The 22,530-nt window shown below is 53.2% G+C and overlaps 12 protein-coding genes across 12 annotated transcripts; 4 read left to right on the plus strand and 8 right to left on the minus strand.

Moving 5' to 3' along the window:
* Positions 1-842: 842 nt before the first annotated feature.
* MCM6 (MCM DNA helicase complex subunit mcm6) lies at positions 843-3,763 on the minus strand (the record flags this gene model as incomplete). Its single annotated transcript, XM_064834521.1, has 2 exons — positions 843-971; positions 1,052-3,763. The coding sequence occupies 2 exons, from the start codon at positions 3,761-3,763 to the stop codon at positions 843-845; spliced, it is 2,841 nt and encodes a 946-aa protein (XP_064698385.1).
* A 254-nt stretch (positions 3,764-4,017) lies between these two features.
* On the plus strand, positions 4,018-4,797 carry IDI1 (isopentenyl-diphosphate delta-isomerase idi1; the record flags this gene model as incomplete). Its single annotated transcript, XM_064834522.1, has 1 exon — positions 4,018-4,797. One exon carries the CDS (start codon positions 4,018-4,020, stop codon positions 4,795-4,797), a length of 780 nt encoding a protein of 259 aa, XP_064698386.1.
* A 288-nt stretch (positions 4,798-5,085) lies between these two features.
* LTS14_001815 (uncharacterized protein) lies at positions 5,086-5,640 on the minus strand (the record flags this gene model as incomplete). Its single annotated transcript, XM_064834523.1, has 1 exon — positions 5,086-5,640. One exon carries the CDS (start codon positions 5,638-5,640, stop codon positions 5,086-5,088), a length of 555 nt encoding a protein of 184 aa, XP_064698387.1.
* A 42-nt stretch (positions 5,641-5,682) lies between these two features.
* Positions 5,683-6,936, minus strand: LTS14_001816 (uncharacterized protein; the record flags this gene model as incomplete). Its single annotated transcript, XM_064834524.1, has 1 exon — positions 5,683-6,936. The coding sequence occupies one exon, from the start codon at positions 6,934-6,936 to the stop codon at positions 5,683-5,685; it is 1,254 nt and encodes a 417-aa protein (XP_064698388.1).
* A 549-nt stretch (positions 6,937-7,485) lies between these two features.
* LTS14_001817 (uncharacterized protein) lies at positions 7,486-9,324 on the minus strand (the record flags this gene model as incomplete). The annotated part of the gene is made up of 1 exon (XM_064834525.1): positions 7,486-9,324. The coding sequence occupies one exon, from the start codon at positions 9,322-9,324 to the stop codon at positions 7,486-7,488; it is 1,839 nt and encodes a 612-aa protein (XP_064698389.1).
* Positions 9,325-9,576: 252 nt separating this feature from the next.
* BUB3 (mitotic spindle checkpoint protein Bub3) lies at positions 9,577-10,698 on the minus strand (the record flags this gene model as incomplete). The annotated part of the gene is made up of 1 exon (XM_064834526.1): positions 9,577-10,698. The coding sequence occupies one exon, from the start codon at positions 10,696-10,698 to the stop codon at positions 9,577-9,579; it is 1,122 nt and encodes a 373-aa protein (XP_064698390.1).
* A 230-nt stretch (positions 10,699-10,928) lies between these two features.
* On the plus strand, positions 10,929-12,278 carry LTS14_001819 (uncharacterized protein; the record flags this gene model as incomplete). The annotated part of the gene is made up of 4 exons (XM_064834527.1): positions 10,929-11,188; positions 11,254-11,383; positions 11,440-11,485; positions 11,611-12,278. The coding sequence occupies 4 exons, from the start codon at positions 10,929-10,931 to the stop codon at positions 12,276-12,278; spliced, it is 1,104 nt and encodes a 367-aa protein (XP_064698391.1).
* Positions 12,279-12,562: 284 nt separating this feature from the next.
* LTS14_001820 (uncharacterized protein) lies at positions 12,563-13,459 on the plus strand (the record flags this gene model as incomplete). The annotated part of the gene is made up of 1 exon (XM_064834528.1): positions 12,563-13,459. One exon carries the CDS (start codon positions 12,563-12,565, stop codon positions 13,457-13,459), a length of 897 nt encoding a protein of 298 aa, XP_064698392.1.
* Positions 13,460-13,677: 218 nt separating this feature from the next.
* Positions 13,678-15,630, plus strand: LTS14_001821 (uncharacterized protein; the record flags this gene model as incomplete). The annotated part of the gene is made up of 1 exon (XM_064834529.1): positions 13,678-15,630. One exon carries the CDS (start codon positions 13,678-13,680, stop codon positions 15,628-15,630), a length of 1,953 nt encoding a protein of 650 aa, XP_064698393.1.
* Positions 15,631-15,932: 302 nt separating this feature from the next.
* On the minus strand, positions 15,933-17,342 carry ARC1 (G4 quadruplex nucleic acid binding protein; the record flags this gene model as incomplete). Its single annotated transcript, XM_064834530.1, has 2 exons — positions 15,933-17,162; positions 17,217-17,342. 2 exons carry the CDS (start codon positions 17,340-17,342, stop codon positions 15,933-15,935), a joined length of 1,356 nt encoding a protein of 451 aa, XP_064698394.1.
* A 2,600-nt stretch (positions 17,343-19,942) lies between these two features.
* Positions 19,943-20,995, minus strand: LTS14_001823 (uncharacterized protein; the record flags this gene model as incomplete). The annotated part of the gene is made up of 1 exon (XM_064834531.1): positions 19,943-20,995. One exon carries the CDS (start codon positions 20,993-20,995, stop codon positions 19,943-19,945), a length of 1,053 nt encoding a protein of 350 aa, XP_064698395.1.
* Positions 20,996-22,037: 1,042 nt separating this feature from the next.
* On the minus strand, positions 22,038-22,479 carry LTS14_001824 (uncharacterized protein; the record flags this gene model as incomplete). The annotated part of the gene is made up of 2 exons (XM_064834532.1): positions 22,038-22,357; positions 22,419-22,479. 2 exons carry the CDS (start codon positions 22,477-22,479, stop codon positions 22,038-22,040), a joined length of 381 nt encoding a protein of 126 aa, XP_064698396.1.
* Between the last annotated feature and the right edge of the window lie 51 nt (positions 22,480-22,530).

Below are 22,530 nucleotides of genomic sequence, written 5' to 3' on the forward strand. Positions count from 1 at the left end.
TGCAACTACAACACTTCTTCTTACCCCCGGATAGCTTTAGTGGCGAGTTCATATTGTGATTATTTCGGTTCCCCCGCTTACCCGAGTATGCTTGATGTTGGTTTACGGGTTGTCAAGTTGGGGAAGAATAGTGTCATGTATGAGGTTGGAATTTTCGAGGAAGGGGTTGAGGCTGTGAGGGCTGTTGGGGGGTTCGTGCAGATTTGGGTGAAGCGGAGTGATAATCGGCCGCCGGCTGAGGGGTTGGAGGGGCATGTTAGGGCGGCGTTGGAGAGGTTGATGGGTGGGGGGAAGGTTGGTGATGATGACAAGGCTAAGCTGTGAGAGTCTTGCTCCTATGTCGTGAAGGGAGACCTGCGCTTGACCCAGTTGACCAAGCTGCGTGTCCCGATGACCGTATGTAGGGAACTCCAAGATCACGGGAGAGGTGATCCATATTATATGATGTTGTGTCGACGAGGATGAGATCGAGCTCTCATGATGTATACTGCTTAGCTCGATCATACAGTCCTGCTGCTCGTCCGTTATGACGCTCCCCTTAGCAGGCCGACGATGAGGTCGCAACCCCCCGCGAGTAGAGTTCATCGAAGCTATCTGCGAACTCGCTCTAATCTGTCATTTCACATGAGTGGGAAGTAGCCCAAGCTCTGATACCATATATGCGTAGCTCGACCACACAGGACATCTCCTCGTCCATATAACGTACACTCATAAACTCAATGCAATCATCCGCTAAAACTTCATATCCTAACGCCTCGCTGACATCTTCCTTCAAGATCGTACTCCATAATCGCATGAATCATCCACCATGATGCCCTCGCCCGACCTGCACAGTGAGTGCACTACTGCACACCCAAAAACTCATCCGCAGCGAAATTCGGATGAACAACATACATCACCCTCCCCTCCCGCGGCGTCTCCCCATCCTCATCAGCCAGCCCCTCACCTCGAATCTGCAGCAGCACATTCTCCTAAACAGAAAACCACACGGTTAGCACCGATCTCCACCGGACCCCATTTAGCAGAGAAGACAAAGATGAAAGAAACTCACCCTAACCATCCTCCTCAACACCTTCCGCGCCAACCCCCTCTCCCGCTCCATATCCTCCCGACTCTGCAGGGACTCCTCTATCTCCTCTAGATACCACACCAGTAGATCGTCCTCCTCCGTCCCATCCTCCGCTATGTTCTGATCCTCATTCACGCGTCGGAGGAGGATCTTCTGCATGCGGACGAAATCGTCGTATTTGATCTGGGTGCGTGGTCGGGCTAGGGCGGGTGTCGTCGAGTGCCGGAATGAAGGTGCGTGTTCCTCATTATCTTGGTCGTTCATGGGCGAGTCGGCGTCTTGTTCGCCTTCTTCCACACCAGCACCAGCGGCAGTAACGACGTCATCTTCCTCCTCGAACTCCACATCGTCTTTCTCCACGCTAATAATCGACTGTTTGAGCAGCTTATACGCCTCCTCAACAAACTGCGGAGTAACCTGATCAACACAATTGGCCTTCGCCACCGCCTCACTCAATCGGATAAGTGATTCCAATTGCCTGACAGTAATCCGGTACGAGTTCCGCCCAACACCTCCCTGTGCGTCGTCGGCTCTCAGATCCTTGTATTTAGCCACAAGTTCGCTCTTCGCCTCGTCCGTGAAAACCGGTTGGAAGAGGCGCGCGAAGCGGATATAGCGTTGGAGCTGCTCGGTGCTAAATTCAGGCTGGACCGCTTCGTCTTTCAGCTGGTGGATCCCGACGATATGCTCAGCGAGGTGCTGATCGATTGTCTCGTTGCATTCGTCTAGGACGACGAAGAAGAGGTCGAAGCGGGACATGATGGGTGCGCTCATGTTGATGTTGGCTCGGAGGGTGGTTTTGCGGTTATAGCGGCCGCCTACGGGGTTGGCGGCGGCGAGGATGCTGGTGCGGGCATTGAGCGTGGCTTGGATGCCGGCTTTGGCGATGGATATGGTCTGTTGTTCCATTGCTTCGTGGATGGCGACTTGGTCGGCTATGTCCATTTTGTCGAACTCGTCGATGGCGCAGATGCCGTTGTCTGCTAGCATGAGGGCGCCGGCTTCGATGGTGAATTCGCCGGTTTCTTCGTCTTTCACTACGGCGGCGGTGAGACCGGCGGCGGATGATGCTTTGCCGGATGTGTAGACGGTACGTGGTAAGAACGAACAGACGTATTTTAGGAATTGCGATTTGCTCGTGCTGGGATCTCCCACAATACACACGTTCAGATCGCCACGCAATGCCATGCCTTCTGGCGTGAGCTTGCTGACTCCACCCATCATCTGCAGCAAAAGACCCTTCTTGACCACGGTATGGCCATAGATCATGGGAGCGAGTGAGTCCACAAGTCGCATATAGATGTTCGGCATTTGCACCATCTTCCGCAGATCGTCAATTTCAGCAGGTGTGAGAGTATCGAGGTAGTCTTGCTGAGCCTGATCACCAGAGACGTCATTCAGGTCGACCATCTGGCCGAGAGAGCTCAAGATATTGCCGGCTTGGCCTTTAAGGTGCTGCTTCGCACTTTGTCCTTGGGTGGAGACATCTGGGGTGACCATGGTCGATAAGAATGCCATGCGGTATGTCAGATCGCGTACACCAAGTGCTTTCAACCCACTCACACCAGTGCCGCCGGCATCACCACCTCGAGGTGCTTGTGAATCTCGTATGGCCTGCACACGAGTGCCTGGTACGCGGAACTGGCTGACATCGGGCACAACAATGAGCGTGCCAGTGAAGATACACTTCTCCCCAGCTTTCGCACGATCAACCATCTCGCCACGAAGGATGACATCCATAGTACGAGGCATACTACCTGTCGGTATTTCGGAGCTATTCTCTTGTATCCGCACCTTCTGCCAGTCGATGAATGTGCTCTGTCGGATATCCAAGCGCCACGCCATGCGGTTACCGCAGGTTTGGTTGGGACATTGTGTGGGCTCGGAGTATTTGAAGATCTGCTCGACATCTGGGATGACTGCATTGCAGATCTCGCACACAAAGGTAGCCAAATGTAATTCGGGTCGGACTTCGGATGTTCGTGTGACAGTGCCAGACATGGAGACGAGCTTGCCGATTTGCTCGGTCCGTAGTTGTCGCACTCTCGACACGAGCGGGAGGTTGTAGAAGGCAATGGCGAAAATCTTGTCCGTCTGCTGGTTGGGCGTCTTGTCGTTCATGCCATCATCCTCGCTCATGCTGTTGCCCGCCAAGGATGTGTCTGTTCGAGCCGTAGTCGAGCCTGGCTGTCTGTGCTCGCGGTAGTATTGTGGTTCGTACTTGGCGATGAGATTGTTGAGTGCGCGCAGCATGTACGGCTGGAAACGGTAGAAGTCGCCCTGGATGGCATTGGCCAGTACACCCCGCTCGTGGTCGGTCAGGTGGGTGAAGTCGACGTAGAGGGTGGAAAGCTTGAACTGGCAGAGGCCGTGGATCTGAGCGATGTAATACTTGTTGGTCGTCACCGCGCTCGAGGCTGGCAGGGCGGATGATGTCGGGTCTTCGGTGAAGTTCTCCAGGAATCTCTCGAATTGGATGCCGAGTGTTTCGGCGGTGGTATCGACCACGCGTGGTATATCTTGTCGACCCTGCCGTCGCAGTCGACCGACAACTTCATCATCTGGGAAACCCGCACCGTTCTCGCTCTGGACACCTGGAGTGCTGGCTGTGGGTGGGCCTCGTGCGCGGGAGGAAGAGCGCCCATTCTGCTGGGGTACATCAGAGTGCAATACTGGCCCGGCCGGTGATGACATGGTCGATGTAGGTGTGTGCGTTCTTTGTCCTGGCCTGACTCTGGATTGTCACAGAAACGCGGGCACGCCTCGACGCGTTGGAAAAGACACGCTAGGATATAGAGTTTAGTGCTTGCATGAGCCCTGCATATCGCCTCTGATTAAGCAATCCAATGGTTCGATTATTCTCCAGAATTCCTACTCACGCCTCCCATATATCCCCCAGCTACCTACTACAGACTACAGTCAAGATGAGTGCAACTACAACCGCCACCATGGCACCCGCACAATCTGCCAACGCCCAACACATCCTCCGCCTCTTCCCCGAAATCAACACCTCCCTCGCAACCCAAACCCGCTCCGCAACCCAAGACCACGACGACATGAAAGGTTACGACGAGGAACAGATCCGCCTGATGGATGAAGTCTGTATAGTCCTCGACGACCAAGACCAACCCATCGGCAGCGCCAGCAAAAAAGTCTGCCACCTCATGGAGAACATCAATCGTGGCCTCCTCCACCGCGCCTTCTCCTGCTTCCTCTTCGATAGCCAGAACCGATTACTTCTCCAACAAAGAGCGAGCGAAAAGATCACATTCCCTGATATGTGGACCAACACATGCTGTTCGCATCCTCTCGGTATACCAGGAGAAACAGGCGCCACCCTCTCTGCCGCGATCTCCGGCGTCAAAAGAGCCGCGATACGGAAACTCGATCACGAACTCGGCATCAAAGCCACCCAAGTCCCTTATGAGAAATTCGATTTCTTGACAAGAATACATTACAAAGCGCCCAGCGACGGGAAATGGGGCGAGCACGAAATCGACTACATCCTCTTCATCAAAACCGACGTGGATCTGGATGTCAACCCGAATGAGGTGTCAGATACGAGATATGTATCCCAAAGCGAACTGAGGCGGATGTTGAAGGATGAGTCGTTGAAGTTTACCCCGTGGTTTAAGTTGATATGTCAGAGTATGATTTTTGAGTGGTGGGATCATTTGGATGGTGGGTTGGGGAAGTATATGGAGGAGAGGGAGATAAGGCGGATGTAGTAGATTGGAATCATAGATGGGTGTATTTGATCTTTAGCGGTGGAGTGGTGGGTGACCGAATTCTGTGCCAACATTACTACGTGATGAGAACGAGCTCACGCTCCTAGAATTAAGTTTATATTGGCAATGATGGCATATAGTGCTCAATATGAGTTTGTATTGGCAATGATTGCATATAGTGCTCAATACTAAAGCTTGGAATTCAATAGGGTACCGCTCAAAGCTAAGAAGAACAGACGGTATAGCATACGAACGTGTTACACACCAACACAACATTTTCCCTTTTGATCACAAAGGCTGCGCGTCAACAACATCAACCTTCGCCCCCTCCTCTCCCTCCCCAATTCCTCCCTCCTCCTTCAACTCAGATTCAGACCCACCCTCAACATGATCCCCCTTCCACTTCCTCGCCCGATCCCAATGCGCCTTCAGTCCCGCCTGCTGCCTGATCAACGCCCCCATATCATCATCCACCTTCTGTCGAAACCTCCCCAGCTTCCCCTTCGTCTCCTCGTCCTGCGGCGTTTCGTTGGTATCCCATGACGAATGCGCTTCCATTTGTTCATTAGCCCAGTCTACTGCCTTTTTGCCTGAGGCGATTTCCAGGTCGATGGTGCGGCGTTGGAGGGTTGGGAGGCCGGTTGCTGCTTCGAAGGTCACGCCTGGTTTTGCTTTTTCGGCTGCGGCGCGGGATTCGGTGTAGGCTTTCTCGGTGATGCTGATTTCGTGGCGGGCGTGTCGCATCATTGCTATGTGGTCGTTTATCTGACCTGGAGTCGGCCGGTTCTCAGCGGGGAGGGATTCATTCCGCATCTGCACGAGCATGTTCTCGTAGGCTTTCATCTGCGCGGTTTTGGTTTCGATCTCGGCGCGGAGTTGTTCGGTTTACCAGAGGGGCAGGTCTTCTTCCTTGTAGCATTCGCGGTCGGGACAGAGGCGTGTCGCTTCTACCTCTGCTTCGGCGAGGTCGGAGAGGATTTTGCCATAGATGCCGCCGAGCTTGAAGAGTTCCCATTTGGCAATCCATTCGTCGTTGATTTCCTCTGCGGCAGCCACGTCGTTTTGTCGAGCTTGGAGATCCCGCTCGGCGGCCTTCTTCCACAACGCGAACTTGTCCTTTTCCCGCACCGGCTCGTTGCCGTTGTGTCTCGCACGTTCACCAGCATACCATCTCGCCCGAGCGACCTCGAACTTGTCTCCCTTGAAGAACATTGGCCAGCCGTGCTCGATGTACAGGTTCTTGAGCGCGTAGTAATCATACAATCCCTCGAACTTGCTGTTCTCGCCATTGCCAGGGATGTACCTGAGTTCGGCCAGCCATTTTCTGTAATCGCGGAGAACCTCATCAGCGGGGCGGTTGGGAATGTGTTCGAAGCTGTTCTTGTTGATGCCCTGTTCGCCAATGTTTGCAGTGCCAACGAGTTCTGGGTCGGCCGTCACGCCGCTGTTGGGCTCCAGCATCCAGATTCGGTGTGTCTTGACATCGTACATGAGAATGATACCCTGTCCATGGATCCTGACCAGTGGTGTCTGCCATGGCGATACATATCTGCCATTTGTGGAATTGGCTTTGCTCGAAGGGTTGCGCTGGAAAGGATCACGTGCCTCTTTCGCTTCCTCTGGTTTGCGAAAGTCCGCAAACTCGCTACCAAGTAAGAAGTCGAAGTTGCCGGCCTCTGGTCCGTCAACATATGGCAACTTCTGGTAGAGCTGGATGATCGCCGGACTCATATTCTTCGACGGTTTCGTTTCGTTCATCTTGTGTGGACCGTAGGTTATACCTTTGCTGTCGATGTACCGCATTGCGACCAGTGAGGCGTAGATGCCGCCCATTAGTTGGGCGACTTCGGTGGTGCGGGCATCGATCAGTATACTCTCTGGTATATACTGAGCCAGCTCCGGTCCGATGGTGGCCTCGATGGTGAGGACCAGCCCGGGATACCAAGTGTTCTTGGTGAAATACAACACAGTTCCGATTATCCCAACCAGTATGCTCACCATCGTCGTCAATGACGGGACGTATTCGCCATTGATATCTTCCTTTTTCGCATCTCTCAACGATGGCTTCTTGGTCTCTTCGGTGGTGGTAGGCTTCGTTGGCTCTTCAGCCGACTTCTTCTTGCCATTGGCTGTCGCCATATTGTCCTGCAGATGTCCTGGGTTTCGCAGTGGTAAAGATGCGAGGACGACTGTCGAGGTCACCTGTCATATAGGCTTCCACACATCTAGACAGCTTGCCTGAAGCCATCATGTCACGTTCGCGGTTTTTGGGAAATCGTACAGGCTAAAGCGTCAAACAGCCGACAGGTTTCATGTTGATGGCGAGTCATGGTTCGGAGAGTGGGAATGCCTTGTGTTGCATACTGTATATTACGTCCGGCGGTTTTCAATATGCGCAGCAGGATCTCGCACTTCAATGGAAGTGAGATCTGACGAAGATTAAAGTTAAAGGACAATAACGATGGATGTATTCTGTGGTCATTCTTTTGTTATTCTACAGTGTTTTAACTACATGGTGACTGGTCGTACATCGCTGCGCCGTCTTCGATCGAGCTGCGTTCATACTTATCCACGATACCTTCTCTCAGCGGGCATGATAGCTCTTCAATCTTCGGGAATCACCGATAGTATGATACACTACCGTAAGGCCCCTTTGGCGTCTCCTCGACCCCTACAGCTGTCTTGCACCTACTGATTGAACACTGAAGGGATCAGTGCCCAATCACCCACAGATTCCGCCAAGTCCCTCATTGCCGAGCTGAAGATTGGAACAGCCAGATTCAGCATAGGATATGTTGTCTGCAAACCTGGATCACGAGCCACAGCAGCCTCCCAGTCAGCCTCCCACATTTCCGCAGAGTGAATGAGATTCTGAAGCTGCTGCTCACGCTCTGTCTGGTCAAGTAGTTCTGACCCTTTCAAAAGAGTCTGGTTCCGAGCCGCATCGAGCGCTGGCTGAGTGTGCAACAATCGCACCACCTCGTGTATCTCGAATGCGATGCGATGTGAGACGTACTGGAGGGCGTCATCGAGAGAAGTGACCGAGCTGAAGGCATATGCTTCTTGATGCTCAGCACGAAGCGTGCCCATCAGCTCTCGCGCCTCCGTTGGCACGACAGCAATCTCCGCTGGCGTAAATTCCCACTGTCGGCGACGGTCCTGGATCCTAGCTGCAGTAACTTGCTCGACATGTGCTCGAACCAACTCACCCCATCCGGCCCAGACTCTGCCAGCAATCCGAATAGCGTTGCTCAGGGCCGGATGCTGAACCGACAGACCATTGTCGAATAGCTGCAAGAATCCCCAACGGGAAGCGAGTATGTCCAGATCATCCAGTCGGATATTGTCAAGCCGTGCAAAAGACACAGCGTCTATTGCAAGGTCGAAATCGCTTGGTTGAGGACTCGACATCCTGAATAGATAAGTGAAGACCGCCATAGCGAGCTGATGGACGTTCGCATGAAGACGATCGATGCCGTTCTCGCTGTGTGCATACGGAGTCTGGTGTTCCTGGCGTAGCAGCCCGAGTACATCTTGAAGAAATCGTGGACGTGCGTCGAACTCCTCGTCATTCAAGTCCCATTGGCGGAAGCGGGCTAGCCCCGTTGGCTGCGATGCTTCGAAGTCACGGAGATCATGTAGATCGAATGGCGCAAATATTGAACGATGAGCTGCAACAGCACGATCCACCTCCTCGGCAGTCGGTCCAGGATGGTCGTAAGTGGCGTTCGCGGCATCTGGCTGGTTGAAGCGTGGGCATCGTGAAGTCTCGGCATTCCAGTGGCCACCATCCGCCGTGGTGCGCTCGCCACAGATGTAGCAGAACTGGGTCTTGCAGAAAGTAGCAGGGCAGGTCATATGGTTGCAACCATCACCAAGGAACACTGGCATCTCACAAGATGCATTGGGGCAGAGTTGATAGTCCCTCCCACGCTTGAGACCCTCGAAGTGATCAGCACCGTCTGTCTTCTCGCTCCCTGTGTTGCACTTGGGGCAGGGCGTCTCGACCTTCGCGTCTTCGCGAGGAGCTCCACACTGGCGGCAAGCGTAACCAGCACAGTGTCCGCACTTTGCCGCGGTAGAGTTCGTCTTCTTCCGAAACGCTCCGCAGGTCCTCGTCTCGATGCCGTTGTCATTAGCGTCTGCGATCTGCTTCTTGGTCAGCGCCAATGTTTGAGATTGCTCATCCTGCGGGTTGTGGTCCTGCGGCAAAGGCTCATCTGCATACAGTACATTTTGGCAGTATAGGCGTTCGTTCAGAGGAGTGTAGTACTCGAATTGCTTCTTCTCCAGGAGCATGCCATAGTCATTGGGGAGGAGCTCCTGATAGTGCTCCCAGTGGAGATGTTGGTCCCCAGCCCAGGTCGGAGGATAGTGGATCTCATACTTCAACGCATTCAGGAAGAGAGGGACGATCTCTTCCTTGGCACAGTCGGAGCACACCGCGTCTGGACCTGCTGGGAACGATATCGTGATGGGGATGTCGTCAAGACAGACTGCGCACGTGGCGTATGTGTTTGTGGTCATCTTGATTCTGGTCTGATAGTACACCAGGTGATGATGCAAGGGCAGTAGTTGACGAGCATGATCTGAGCTTATATTCGAGGGGCGTGGTAACTTGGGTGTGTCTCCATGCACACAAGTGATCGATGCAATACACAATGCATTGTCGAGCCCAAGCTCGAATTTCGATCCATTGTTCATTATTCACCTGACGCCTCGCTAAGTCCATGATCTCGTCCATTCACGTATCGTCCTGCCAATACCAGCAATGATGGATCACTTCGCCGGCTTCCCTTTGGCTTCGGTGGGTGACAGCTTCCTGATGATGACCTTGATGCTTTCGGGATGGTTCACTACCTCATTCAGATCCTTCCCATCCTCCACTCCGGGACAGATACCCACGGCCATGAACTCGCCATCGGGGCTGAAGTCTACCGCAGCCACACTCGCGCCCATGTTAGGATAATGCCTGACTCTCCTTTTGGTGCTCGCATCCCAGATGTATACCACACCATCGCCACCACCAGTTGCAAAGGTACCGTGGACCGGATGAAATGCCAGTGCATTGACCGGGTAGACCATATCGACTTGCTGCTCCTCGCCATTCTCGTCCGCAGGTAATGTTGTAGTCTGACGATGGCACTTGAAAGCATAAGTCTTACTTTGCGCTTCGGGGTCAAACCACTCGACAGCCACTCTCCCCTCGATACTGCTCGTCGCAAAGCCGAGCCCGTTCGGCATACACGCGACATCTCTAGTCATGTACCTTAGACTGCTTTCTCTTTGCTGCCAAGGCGCGACTTCCAGCACGTTGTCATGCAGGCTGGGTACCTTACCGTTGGCCACGGTTCCAGCTTGCTCAGTCAGCGACTTCAGTGCCTGTAGGTCGTAGACAGATACTTTTCGCTCAGCCATGGCCACCACGGCTTTATCAGCAGACAAGCTAATGGCAAATGGTTTGGCAGCGAGTCTCACGCGGATGGAGACTCCGTCAGACACGGTATGCACATGCATGGTTCCATCCCAGCTGATACTGATCAGTACACCATGCTCCGAGCTATACGCAATCTTGTTGCTTGGTTTGGTGTGTGTCGACAGCACTTGCTGTATAGCTTGGTCCTCGCCGGCGCCCTCACTGAGCTTCACCCTTCGCACATCGAAGTCTGTGCCTACGGCATACAGTGTGTCATTGTCTTCCCCCCAACAGATATCGAGGACGGGCGCGCGGAACCGTATTCGTCGGCCTGAAAACGTGAAGGTATCATGGTTCGTGGTGTTGTCGTATATTGAGATGTCTCGATTCCAAGATGCTACCGCGATTCTTGTTCCATCTGAGGAGAATGACAGTGCTGTTATTAGCTCGGTAGGTGGGTTGTCAACCTCGTGTTGAGTTGACATGGTGTCAAGCATTCGACGAGCATTCACAGTTGAGATGTAATAATTCGAAGGTCGAGGTCGCAAGAAGTTCCCAGGCTAAACGATCACGTGATAGTCGCTTACATCGGCAGGCAGAATCGAGGATATCAAGAAAACACAAACCCTCGATCCCCGGGTCCATGATACAATCCACATCAACCCGTCCACGGCTGGTTGGAGTGAAGATACAAGTCCGAGTCCGATGAGACAGGATGCGCACCATACTGGTACCGATCGGCCCACCTGGCTCTGGCAAATCCACACTTACCAATGGACTTCAACAATTCATGACCGCCATCGACAGGCCATGCAGCGTGGTCAACCTCGACCCAGCGAACGACAACATCCCATATGAGCCAGCCTTTGATGTGCGAGATCTTGTCGATGTCGATGAAGTCATGGAACGAGAGGGATTGGGGCCAAATGGTGGCGTGCTGTGGGCTATGGAGGAGATCGAGGCAAACTTCGACTGGTAAGGTACCTTTGAGTTACTGGATATGAAGCTCCAACACACATCTGACAAGGGTCAATCTCTAGGCTCAACGATCAAATAACAGCCTGCCCTTCGGACACCATTGTTCTCGACCCTCCAGGTCAGCCTGAGCTGATGCAGCATCATGAAACGCTTCCTCGCATTCTCGAACGACTCGAGAAGCTAAGCTACCGAGTACGACTGGTGAATCTGTCTGGCACAATGACGCCGCTGACTGACCACTGTAGTAGATCGTGATCGTCCAGCTTCTTGACTCGGTTGTCCTGACTCGCCCAAGTTTGTACCTCAGTAGTCTGCTATTGCTTGTGCGCGGGATGCTGCATATGCCATATCCTATCGGTAATCCACGAAGAAGTCATGAGCTCCTTGCTGAGGCTGTTCAATGCTAACGGTGTTCTTAGTCAATGTTTTGACCAAGATCGACAACCTCAAGTCAGTAGGAGGTGGCGAGCTACCTTTCAACCTGGACTTCTACACAGAGATGCAAGATCTGTCTCGCCTACTACCCGCACTATCCATGGAACAAGGCTCAGGCTCAAGCGAAGCGGCAGAAAAGTGGGAGAGCCTGAACGAGGCACTCATCTCGCTGATCGAAGACTTTGGCTTGGTCGCATTCGAGACCCTAGCCGTCGAGGACAGACAGAGCATGGCAAGTCTTGTGCAAGCAATTGACCGGGCATCAGGCTACGTCTTCATGGGCGCTCGAGCTGCAGACGAGAATGGTCGTACTCTGGACGATGAAGCCTCGATTTGGGCACAAGCCATGTCCGATTCGTGGGCTGGTAGGCTTGACGTTCGTGATGTGCAGGAGAGATGGATCGATCGCAAAGATGAGTTCGATGAGCAGGAGCGCAAGCAGTGGGAGGAGGAGGCAAGGTTGGCTGGAGCTTTACCCGAAGTCAGTGCTGCACAGGCAGTTAGGAAGCATGCTGAGGAGGCAGGGGCTGAATATGTGGAGGATGAAGATGAAGACGAGCTAGAATCTGAGCAAAGAAAGTGGCAGGAGGAGCGGATGAAGGGTGGCGGACAGGGTGGCGTCGATGGTCTGAAGATTGTAAGGAAGACTTAAGCAGCAGCTGCGTGCCCTGGGCTTGATATGCGTCTGTGGACGGAATCTGGCGAGCCATCTCGAATGCTCCGAGCATACTCGGCCGAAGCGGGGGCGGAAGCTGCTGAACCTCCAATTGCCTCGCTCGCCTTATTGAAGCAATACAATCAAGACTTGATGATCTAACGCTGGGCTACATTATCATGTTTTGATGCATGGTGGTCTTAATCTACTCTCGAACGTACGAAGCTCGGCAACCACAATCCCATCTAGACACAACCTACGTTCTTTCGATCTCCACAACCATGGCATTCACTACTGCCGACATGCCAACTCGATTTCTCAAAGGTGCTTTCCTGGTGGGACATATCCCTCATCGAGTCCTTCGATGTGACATGCGCCTCTCCTACTCGCTATATGTGCCACCGAGTCATTATGATGGCACAGGCGGTAGCACGATCCCGCTCCAGGTTTATATCCACGGTACAAGACGTGACCTCTCACCAATGCACTCCGATCTAGAAGCTTTCGCCGATGACGTTGGCTGCGCCGTCCTAGCACCTCTGTTCCCGGCTGGAGTAGAAGGACCACAGGATCTTGACTCGTACAAGTTGACAGGGGAGTCGACATTGCGATCTGATCAGGCACTGTTAGCAATGATAGAAGAGACCGAGCAGGTCTGGGTAGGTATTTACACGAAGCGATTTTTCCTCGTGGCCTTCTCAGGGGGCGGGCAGTTTGCCCACAGATTCTTGTATCTGCATCCTGAGCGACTCTCGGCGGTCAGTATTGGTGCCCCGGGGTCAGTGACGCTGCTAGATCAGCAGAAAGACTGGCCGTATGGAGTGAAGGATGTAGAGATCTGCTTTGGAAGACACCTCAGCCTCGCGGCCGTGAAACTCGTAGCTATTCACCTCGTTGTAGGCATCGCAGACAACGATTTCCACGGAGGTACCGAGTTCACGCAATGGCTCAGAGATGTCCGCGCACCCGAGCAGCATGAGGCTCAGGCAAAGCCGCAGATCTCTTCCGTCCATTCTCAAGGACGAGTACAAAGTCTGCGAGGCCTGGATGAGAGTCTGAAGCAAGCTGCTATCGAAGTGACGTTCAAGCTTGTGGGGGGTGTTGCGCATCATGGCGACTTAGTCCGACCAGCGCAGCTGCGATTCCTGAAGGAGGCAATGTGGCTCAAGAAAAGATGACAACTGTGAAGCGATGCTCGCTCGAGTGTCTTGCGCTGGTGTTGACTTCGTGTATACAATAGAGGTGCATGCCTTCCCTTTTTGGCTGCAGCCTCGACCTCACCTCGTCTCACCTCACTCCACCTCTCAGTGACAACCCCGTACCCTTGGCATCCTGAATTTCTTCTCCTATCGCCAACTTGCACTCGTGCCCGCATGAGACGGCGAACGTATGCAACATGGCGCTACAGACAGGTACTTCAGCCCGACAGCGATGCGAGCTGCTGGCAGCACAAAATGTCCTTGGTGCTACTACTATACCGAGATTCAGCAGGCACAGCAGCAAGCAATCGACGAAAGAACCACTCATCACGTATTCACGAAAGGATAGACCTCTCTCCTTGACTGCAGACCAATTCGTGAGGAAAGACACCTACGATCTGCCATCTGATGATGATCATCAGGATGTCAGCCGCCAGAAAGAGGCGAGTCCGCCTCATGTTGGCTCGGGAAGCTCACGCATGTCAGCCCTGTCAAATGCAGATGAAGGTGTCTTGCTCCAGATCGTCCGGCACGCGAAGCCCGACACGCTGTCTACACTTCAACCCGGAAAACCGATATCAGCGGCGCCACCTGACGGAGATGCTGGTGATGTCGCAGACCACTTTCGCCTGATCCGGAGCAAGGGTCTGTCAAAGAAGACCAAACCGAAGGCAACCAAGCCAAACAACAGAGCTCTAGAATTTGACGGCCTGGAAAAGGTGGCTGGTGCAGCCAAAGGACTTCCACGACGATTGCCAGTGCGCGAGCTGGTATTTGTACCATCGTTACCGGACGGGAATGAGTTCGGCTCATTGAGAAATGTCGTCGGCATTGGTACGAATGGTGCAGTTCCTCTGGAGGGATTAGTATCGCCAGAGCACAATCAAAGCAGGCCAACGACGTCAGCCACTGCTATAAGAAAGAGACTATTGACTGCGAAGCTGAGGACCAAGAAACTCAGACGAAAGAGTCTCGGTCAGGGTACATTGATCGGCTTCAATACATCCGCTGTTGACGTTGGTGATGGTTTCGAGGCGTTGGAAAAGCAGATCACGGACCAGCTCAAGCCTACTCGATTGCCGCGCAGATCAAGAACAGCGATGATGTTCAGGGCATTGGCCTTGAGCGATGGGCCTTTACCGGAGGTAATATTCGACTCCGCTGCAGATGAGCTCCAGCTTGGGCTCACTGCTGGACCGCTTCACCCTATGGGGTCAAGGAATGAGGATGATGTCCCCGTCATGTCCGTGAACGCTCCTCGACGCAAAGTCAGCTTCAGTAATCAACTGGAGTTGATAAAAGCGCAGCTGTCTTCTGTCAGAGCTATGCGACGGCAGACTGACGGTGATTCCGACGACGAGGAGCCAGAGGTAGAGGATGAAGATGCAGTCGTGGAAGGCTTTGAAGCCGTGGATTACGGCGAGGCCGAAGAACGCTCAGGTGATGAAGCTATCGAGGATCGTCCTTACCATCCATCAGCACAAGAAGCAACCTCCCAGCAGCTTCGCCCACGCTCTACCGTGGGCACCTTTGTCGAAGAAATCGAGGAGGACGATCAAATGACGGACTATGGCGTGGATCTAAATTCCGGGCAGTCAGCTCGACACAATAGATGTGGCCGACTTTCTAGGTCTGTGCTCAACGAGGTCAACGAGAGCATAGAAGACGGGCCAAATCCCATCAGAAAGCCACTACGGCGCCGGTCGATCCTCAAGAACAGTGTGCATGTGGCTCCCAAGACGACCTACTCACGGGAGCATACCGAGGCCAACACCCGCCGCAACAGTATTGTAGTGCTAGAGGATAGTCACTACTTCGCCGGCGCTATGCAAGGCCTTGCCGCTCCCGACCCTGCTAGACATCGGATTGTGCCTCGTCGAGCAAGTCGTTATGATATGGTACGAGAGAACGAGGGCGAAGCAGCGGACCCCGGGACCTCCTTGCAGCCACTCAACTATGTGGACGTTGGCTCGGCTTTGTCAGCATTACGAAGCACGAAGGACAGCTTCTACACATCTCAACGGCTGCCTGAGCTACGGAGGGATTTGAAGGCACTGACGAGAAACGTAAGCAGGGAACATGGGACACTGAGCCAGTCGATAAGGAGACGATCAAGTCTTACATTCCAACCACCAATGACAGTTCGCTGAAGGGACATATATGCCGTGAGATAGAGACGGGAGGATACGTGAGAGGGCCGAAGCGACCATGCGTGGGTATCTAAGCAGTACGTTCTGCTGATCTGACTTTATAGCTAGAGCTGTACATGGTATGGCATATATTCTACAGCACCGGGTGACCGTCGAGATGCTTTCCCAGCCTTTCGCCAGATACGTCTCTGGTGGATAATCCAGACATTCCACTGTCTAGTACCTCTCACGCAGCGGGTTCCCGTCAAGTTCAACTTCCGGAAGACCCTTTTTGGAGTTTTCGCCTCCTGATCAGCCCCTGATTACCGGATCGTGGCTCCAGTGAGCGTGGGTACAGTACACAGCCCCTGCTTCGTCCTAAGTTTCGCAACACTCTTCTCTTTCTCGCTATCCTTCAATTGCTCAACAGCTGTAGGATCGAACGCCGCCTCCTTGCCACCCGTAGTGCAGAAGCCAGCCTGACAGTAATCCCAAACCTTCTTCTTGGGATTGAGCTGACCATCTGGCTCACCCTCCCAGCCCTCAAAGTACACCCGCTCACCCGCCTCAGCATCCTTTGGTGGGTCGACAAGTTCAACGGGTCCAGCATGCTTGTCCTCCTCTCCAGGCGCCAATCGTGGTGACGCAGCGAGAACCATAGCTGCCGAGTGAATCCCGCGCATCTTGACGGGTTTCAGGTTGCACACAGCCACAATCTTACGGTCTTGCATGTCTTCCAGTGGGATCAAGCCGTTTAGGCCAGAGCAGACTGTTCGGACGATCTTGCCTTCGTATTCTGAAGTATTGTCCGTGCCTGGTGGGTCGCCGCATGCGATCGTGCTGACGAAGAGGGAGTCGGCTTCGGGATGCTTGACGGCTTTGAGGATGTGGCCGACGCGGAGATCGATAAGTGAGGGTGATAGAGGCTTGTCTGCTGCCGGAGCATTCTTCTGTGGTTTCGGCTGCTTGTCCTTCTTTTGTTTCTTTTCTGTCGGTGCTTCTGCGCCTACGGCTTCTGCCACTTTGTCACCTGCACTCTTCTTCTCCTTCTTGCTTGACTGGGCATTCTCGCCGTCCTGCTGCACATCCTTGCTTGCTGCGGTTGTGACTGCACCTCCTGCTGCGGCCGCCGTGTTTGCACCTGCCGCCGCCGCCTTCTCCTTCTTCTTACGCTCCTTCTCGGCTTTCTGGTCGACTGGCTTGGGATATGAGACGACTTTGCTGGGATCGACATTGAGCTTCTCGCCTTCAGCCACTTTTAAGCTGAACAGTGGAGCATTCTGCACAAAGTCGAGGAAGCGGACGATGTGATGGTAGCCTTGCTCGCCTGTCCGCTGCTCGTCGCTCCAACCTCTCACGACTGGCGCAAGTTTGGCGTACATGGCGACATCTGCCACGCTAGGCTTGCTCCCGAGGAGGGTTGTGCGGGTGGAGAGGTGGGTGTTTAGTGATGAAAGTCGCTCTGCTGTCTTGGCGCTGTCTTCTGACGAGGAGGCGATGTGGTTGGATGTGATCAGCCATTGTTCGATCTCCGTCTTGTCTGTGCTGGAATACTGCAATTACATCGTCAGTGGGACAATTGAGTAGTGTATTGCTCGCGTGCCTACCTCTGCTGCCGGGAAGATGGCAGTGGAAAGCTTTGATGGATCGCTACCCGCCTCGATCGCCTGTGGGTAAGAGTCCTTGATCAGGCTCAAGTCCTTCAGACCGTTCTCTAGCCCTGTCGATGCCATCCTGTTTGTGCTCCAATAGGGTATACGTGGGTGATGTTGTCCAAGTACTGTATGTGAGAGGCAGTAGTGTGATCGGGAGCTGGTATCACGCAGAGTCGTTGTCTTCCTGGACGCGACTCTCAGGCTTAAGGATCGAAGGGAGACTGCTTTGTGTAGAGCTCGAGTCATTTGCTCAAGAATTACACATGTTACTCATTTTTTGATATCGTTCAACGCCACATTTATATCGCCACATTCATGCGCCACACTTATTTCACATTTGAATGGCGGGGACTTTCTTGCCTTTGCCATTTCATGAACATGAACCGCGCGTGGAGTACTGTAGAGATGGTGCACCGACTTCCCCATCGTTGTTGGACAGTCGAGACGTCGGTCATCTTCTGGAGCCCATGACCTCGCCACCCACAGCATGCGTGGAAACTCCAAGGAATGAACACTACTAGACTGGTCTTGACATACGATGCCTCCCGACCACGCACTATGCCATTACGGAGTATCAAGCTCGATAGTCACTAGAAGCAGAAAATCTGGTCATCAATCTTAGAGACAGCGCCGGGCGCAGCGAGCCCCATCATGACCAACTTCTATTTCGAGCCGTTCAGCATGCCGGGCGGTCCATAGAGCATGATCTTGATGTCTTATATGCTTCAGTCAGCAAGCAATAGATGTGCAAGGACCTGTTAGAGATTTAACTTACCACTTGACAATGCTGGCAGATACTCCTGTATGATCTGACCGTTGACGTAGCCCTTGCCCTGTTACCACTCCGGTGAAGGCTGATCGAGCATGTAGTATACCTTGAATCTGCCGCTCGAGCTACGAGCGAAGCCGTCAAGCTGCTGACGCAACAGTCTATCGCTCTCGGATCAGTTGGCATAGACCAGGCTAACCTTAGTATGGTCGCCCGAGTCTTCGCAGATTGCGCGGATCACCTGATACCTGGTGGGGGGACATTAGCATGATATGTACGTCGGATCGATCATTGGAGGTGAAGACTCGGATCGGTGTAATGCCAGTGCCGCCATCGATCATACCGATATGCTTGGCCCTTGTTGCGCTGGGCAACACCTTGAATCGTGAGCATCTCGTTGGCGATATTCTAAAGGAGGAGAAGAAGATGGGCAGTATCTTCGCTATCTTCGTTCAATCATTTATTCACCTAGCTTAGCTGATAGGAGTCACCAGCTGCTAGGTCTGGTGACACACAGTTATACAGGCCTCCACCCTCACATCATGGCAGAAATCTTGCACCTTCGGGAACCTGGACGAAGGGACTACTTCACCCTTGCTAATGCCTGACCTATTTCGTTGGTCAAGTGCATACTACCACAAGGCCTTTGATAATGAACAAAGAATCGTCTTCACACAATGCATGGCAGGACGGGTATATATGAGACAGTGTACCTACAATGACTTGCCCCTGATTCCCCGAGCGTGACTCGCATCTCTCGCATAAGTCACACATAAGACTGTTTCACGATCGTATCACTCCAAATCACTGGTCACAGACGATCTCAAGAGGAGCCAATTATGGCATTCCTTGGCCACAGAGAAGTTCCACACAATACGGCCGCAGGACCCGGTTCATTCTCCATGGTCCTCACAGGCCGAAAAAATTGGCTCGGCCATGGAATTCGAGAATTCCAAGCACACTTCTATCTTCACCTACCAGATGAGACAATCCCACACTTCGTCGGAGGGCTTACAGCTACCATAGTAGACAAGAAAGCGACATACGCGCTGAGAGGCAAGCAGCGACTCCTCTTGGTGCGATGGTATGTTTGGTGTTCCCGCTGGGCGGATAACGTTGACAGAGCGTTCAGCTTGTTGTACAACCATCATGGCCAGCTGAGATCACAATACGAGAAATTCGCTGATATGCTATCGAACGATCACATCTGTCTAGTGGAGAACTTCATCCTGGAACGAAGATACCCCGGTTGAGGCCTAGGTTTGCTCGCGCTGCAGTCGTTTCTGGATTTACTGCCGAGATTCAAGCGTCACGAGCTCTGGCACGGCCTCGTCCTGCTCCATCCTTCTCCGTCTGAGGAACAAGAGACAGATGAGTTTGGGTCGGCCGACAACGGTAGCGAGGCGTGGTGTAGTGACGAGTCGCTGTCAGGCACAGTCGATGACAGCGAGAGAGCTATGAGCTATATGGATCTTCGAAGTTGCACAAATTTTGCAGGTCTCGTGCGGTTCTATCGTCACAATGGTTTCAAGATGCTCATTCGTGAGCAGCCGGACCGATCAGATGGCTATATGGTCATGGCGCAGGTAGTCTGAAGGTTCGCGCTGTCGGTTGTGGTATGACTTTCTTCTACAGTATGTCGGTCTCGTGTTCCCTCATATCTGATGACCTTCTTAGTCAACGCGGTTGTCGCATTCACTTCTTCCATCTGGATCTCTGGCCCAAACGACACCAGTCGCTACCATTCCGATGCGCTAGGAGAGTGACCGGTCCGCTTACCATACGTCGTCAAGTCGTTTCGTCTGCGCGTAGAGGTGATCGAAATATCTTCAGAGCGCAAGCCGTACGGCTGCGAGTCAGGAGCGATGATTGAATCCGGCGGCAAGTTTACGATACTGTAAGGAATATACTAAAGCATAGCTCGTGGCTCCTCTTCCCCAGCAGCCACCTCGACCATAAGCTTCCCTGTGTTCCCGCCCTGGAACAACATCTGCAGAGCCTCCGGCAATCTCTCAACGCCGCCTTTCAGAATTGTCTCCTGCCTCTTTATCTTGCCCTCAGCCATCCATTGCGCCAGCTGGCGCTTAGCCTCCGGATACTGCTTTGCGTAATCGAATACAATGAAGCCCTCCATCCTGATCCGCATAGAGACTATCATGAGATAGTTCTTTGGTCCTTGGACGTCCTTCGTATTGTATTGGCTGATACCGCCGCACATCACGAAGCGTGCGTGTTCTTTCGCTCTGGATAGAGCCATGTCCAGGATTTCACCACCGACATTGTCAAAATACACATCGATCAATTGTTTCGTTGCAGAACGAAAGTTCTGTTTGAACGATGGATCTTTGTAATTCAGTGCTTGGTCGAAGCCTAGCTCGTTGACTAACCAGGTGCATTTTGAGTCCGACCCTGCGAGGCCCAAGACGGTGGCACCTTTGAGTTTGGCTATCTGTCCCACGACTGAGCCTGTGGCTCCTGCGGCTCCGGAGACGACTACGAAGTCACCCGCCTTGACTTTGCCGACGTCGAGGATGCCGAAATACGCCGTCAAGCCAGGCATTCCTAGAGCTCCGAGAGCATCTGTGATCCTGCCATTGGGAGGCAATTCCAGCTTCTCGACTTCGTTGTCTTTCAACACAGATAGCTCGGTCCAGCCGCAGGATGCGTAGACTTTCTCGCCCTTGCGGAATTTGGAACTTTTGCTGGCTACTATGCTACCCACGCCGGCTCCGCGCATGACGGCGCCGATTTTCACAGGCGGAATGTAGCTCCGACTATCGTTGAGCCAGCCTCTCATCGCTGGGTCAAGAGAAAGATGTGAGGGCGAGAACAGTACCTCGCCATCTTTGAGCGCGGTTATGGTGGAGGTCTGGTCCTGCTTGACAGTGAAGATGTCGGGTGTGATGTGGTCAGTAGGCCTTCGTGCCAAATGTACGGACTTGTATGTTCTTGGTAAGGCCATGATGAGACGTGTTGATGTCCATTATTAAGATTGCCCCGGAAGTGTCAGATTGTTGGAGGAGGTGTCGTGAGTCGTGCTTCTGCCTCGGCTGTTTCATCACGCGGCGTGGAGGAACTTTGAGCCGGTCATGCACAAATCCCACGTCGTTCACAAATTCTCTCTAAATAATCAGCCACCTGTTCTCATACCCATAATGGCCGACGAAGCAGCGCCACCGACTTGCGCCAAATGTGGAACATCCTCTGATGCCCTAAAAGCCTGCATCACATGCAAAAGCGTCTCATACTGCAGCCGCGATTGCAAAAAAGCTGACGCCAAAGCACACAAATCTGTTTGTGCCAAGGCGGCGCAGGAGTACATGAAGACTGCGGACATCAAGATGGCAGCCAAGGCGCCACCGAAGAGTAATGGCCGCGATACTGGCTTCAAAAAATGGCAGTTTGATACTTGAGATCCAGGGCTATCGTCCGTGATCATCACAGGAAGCAATTGTTTTCTAAGGACGGCAGGAACCAGCAAGTAATCACGGCTGGACCGCTTCAGGTGGTCCCCGAGCCTGTGTGAGGCGTTCAGCATGGGAACTTGGGGCAAGCAAGAGTATCATGTACTATCACTACTGTGGTACGGTGGTGACGGTCCGTCTCAATCGTTCAAGCATGACTGGATCCGCTTAGCGTTGCCTGTAATCGGCCTGGCAAGTATCGTAGCAACGACTGGCGTCGTCGACGTGGTCAACTATCTGTCAGAATAGGCGGGCTGGGCTTGACGCAAGAGGCTGGCGGCTTGGGAACCTTTCGCTCAGACGACAGCGAAGCAAGGCAGCACCGTGCGGAGTGACCACATCTGTCATTTCTCGCAGCGTGAGGCAGTTCTGGAGTTCATACGAGGCCAAGAGAATCTACATCCTCTCGTTGTAACAGCTATCATGTTCTCGACGCCTGTAGCAACCTTTTCAGGAGGCAGCCCTCCAGGGTGACTGGGCGTAAGGTGGTCCACAGTGGAGGAACCGGCTACCACCTGGACTCGCCAAATAGCAGCAGCTTCAGACAGTATACCGGAAGAAACTCGCGCAATCACCTCTCTCTCTCTCCGCCGTCCTCTCATGCTCCGTATACTGCTCTGGTGCCTTGTGCGCAGCATCCCTCCTCTCATTCTCTTTCCGCATATAAAGCGTCATGAATACGCTCAAGCACGTACTCATGGTGACCAGGCCAATCAGACTTCCATGACCAGAGAAGTATCTGGGAGCATCTTGCGTGCGATAGATGTAAGAAGCGATGATACCGCCCAGACTTCCAAAACCGACGTGCATTGCAATTCCAGCACCGCGTTTGGTCGAGCCACCTATGTTATTGCCATTCCCTGGACTGTATCAGCACCCAACAGCATAGTAGCGATCAGCGGGGTGAGGACTAGGACTTACAGGCCACGCCTTGTGGCACATTCGAATAGATGCCTGTCGCCACGAAAAAAATTCCCGGCATATTTCACCCCGCTACTGGTGCTCGCGATAAGGGTTAGGGTTAGGGTTAGGG

The sequence above is a fragment of the Recurvomyces mirabilis genome, assembly GCF_035927965.1.
Source record: "Recurvomyces mirabilis strain CCFEE 5264 chromosome Unknown scaffold_3, whole genome shotgun sequence".
Taxonomy (NCBI): Eukaryota; Fungi; Ascomycota; class Dothideomycetes; order Mycosphaerellales; family Teratosphaeriaceae; genus Recurvomyces; species Recurvomyces mirabilis.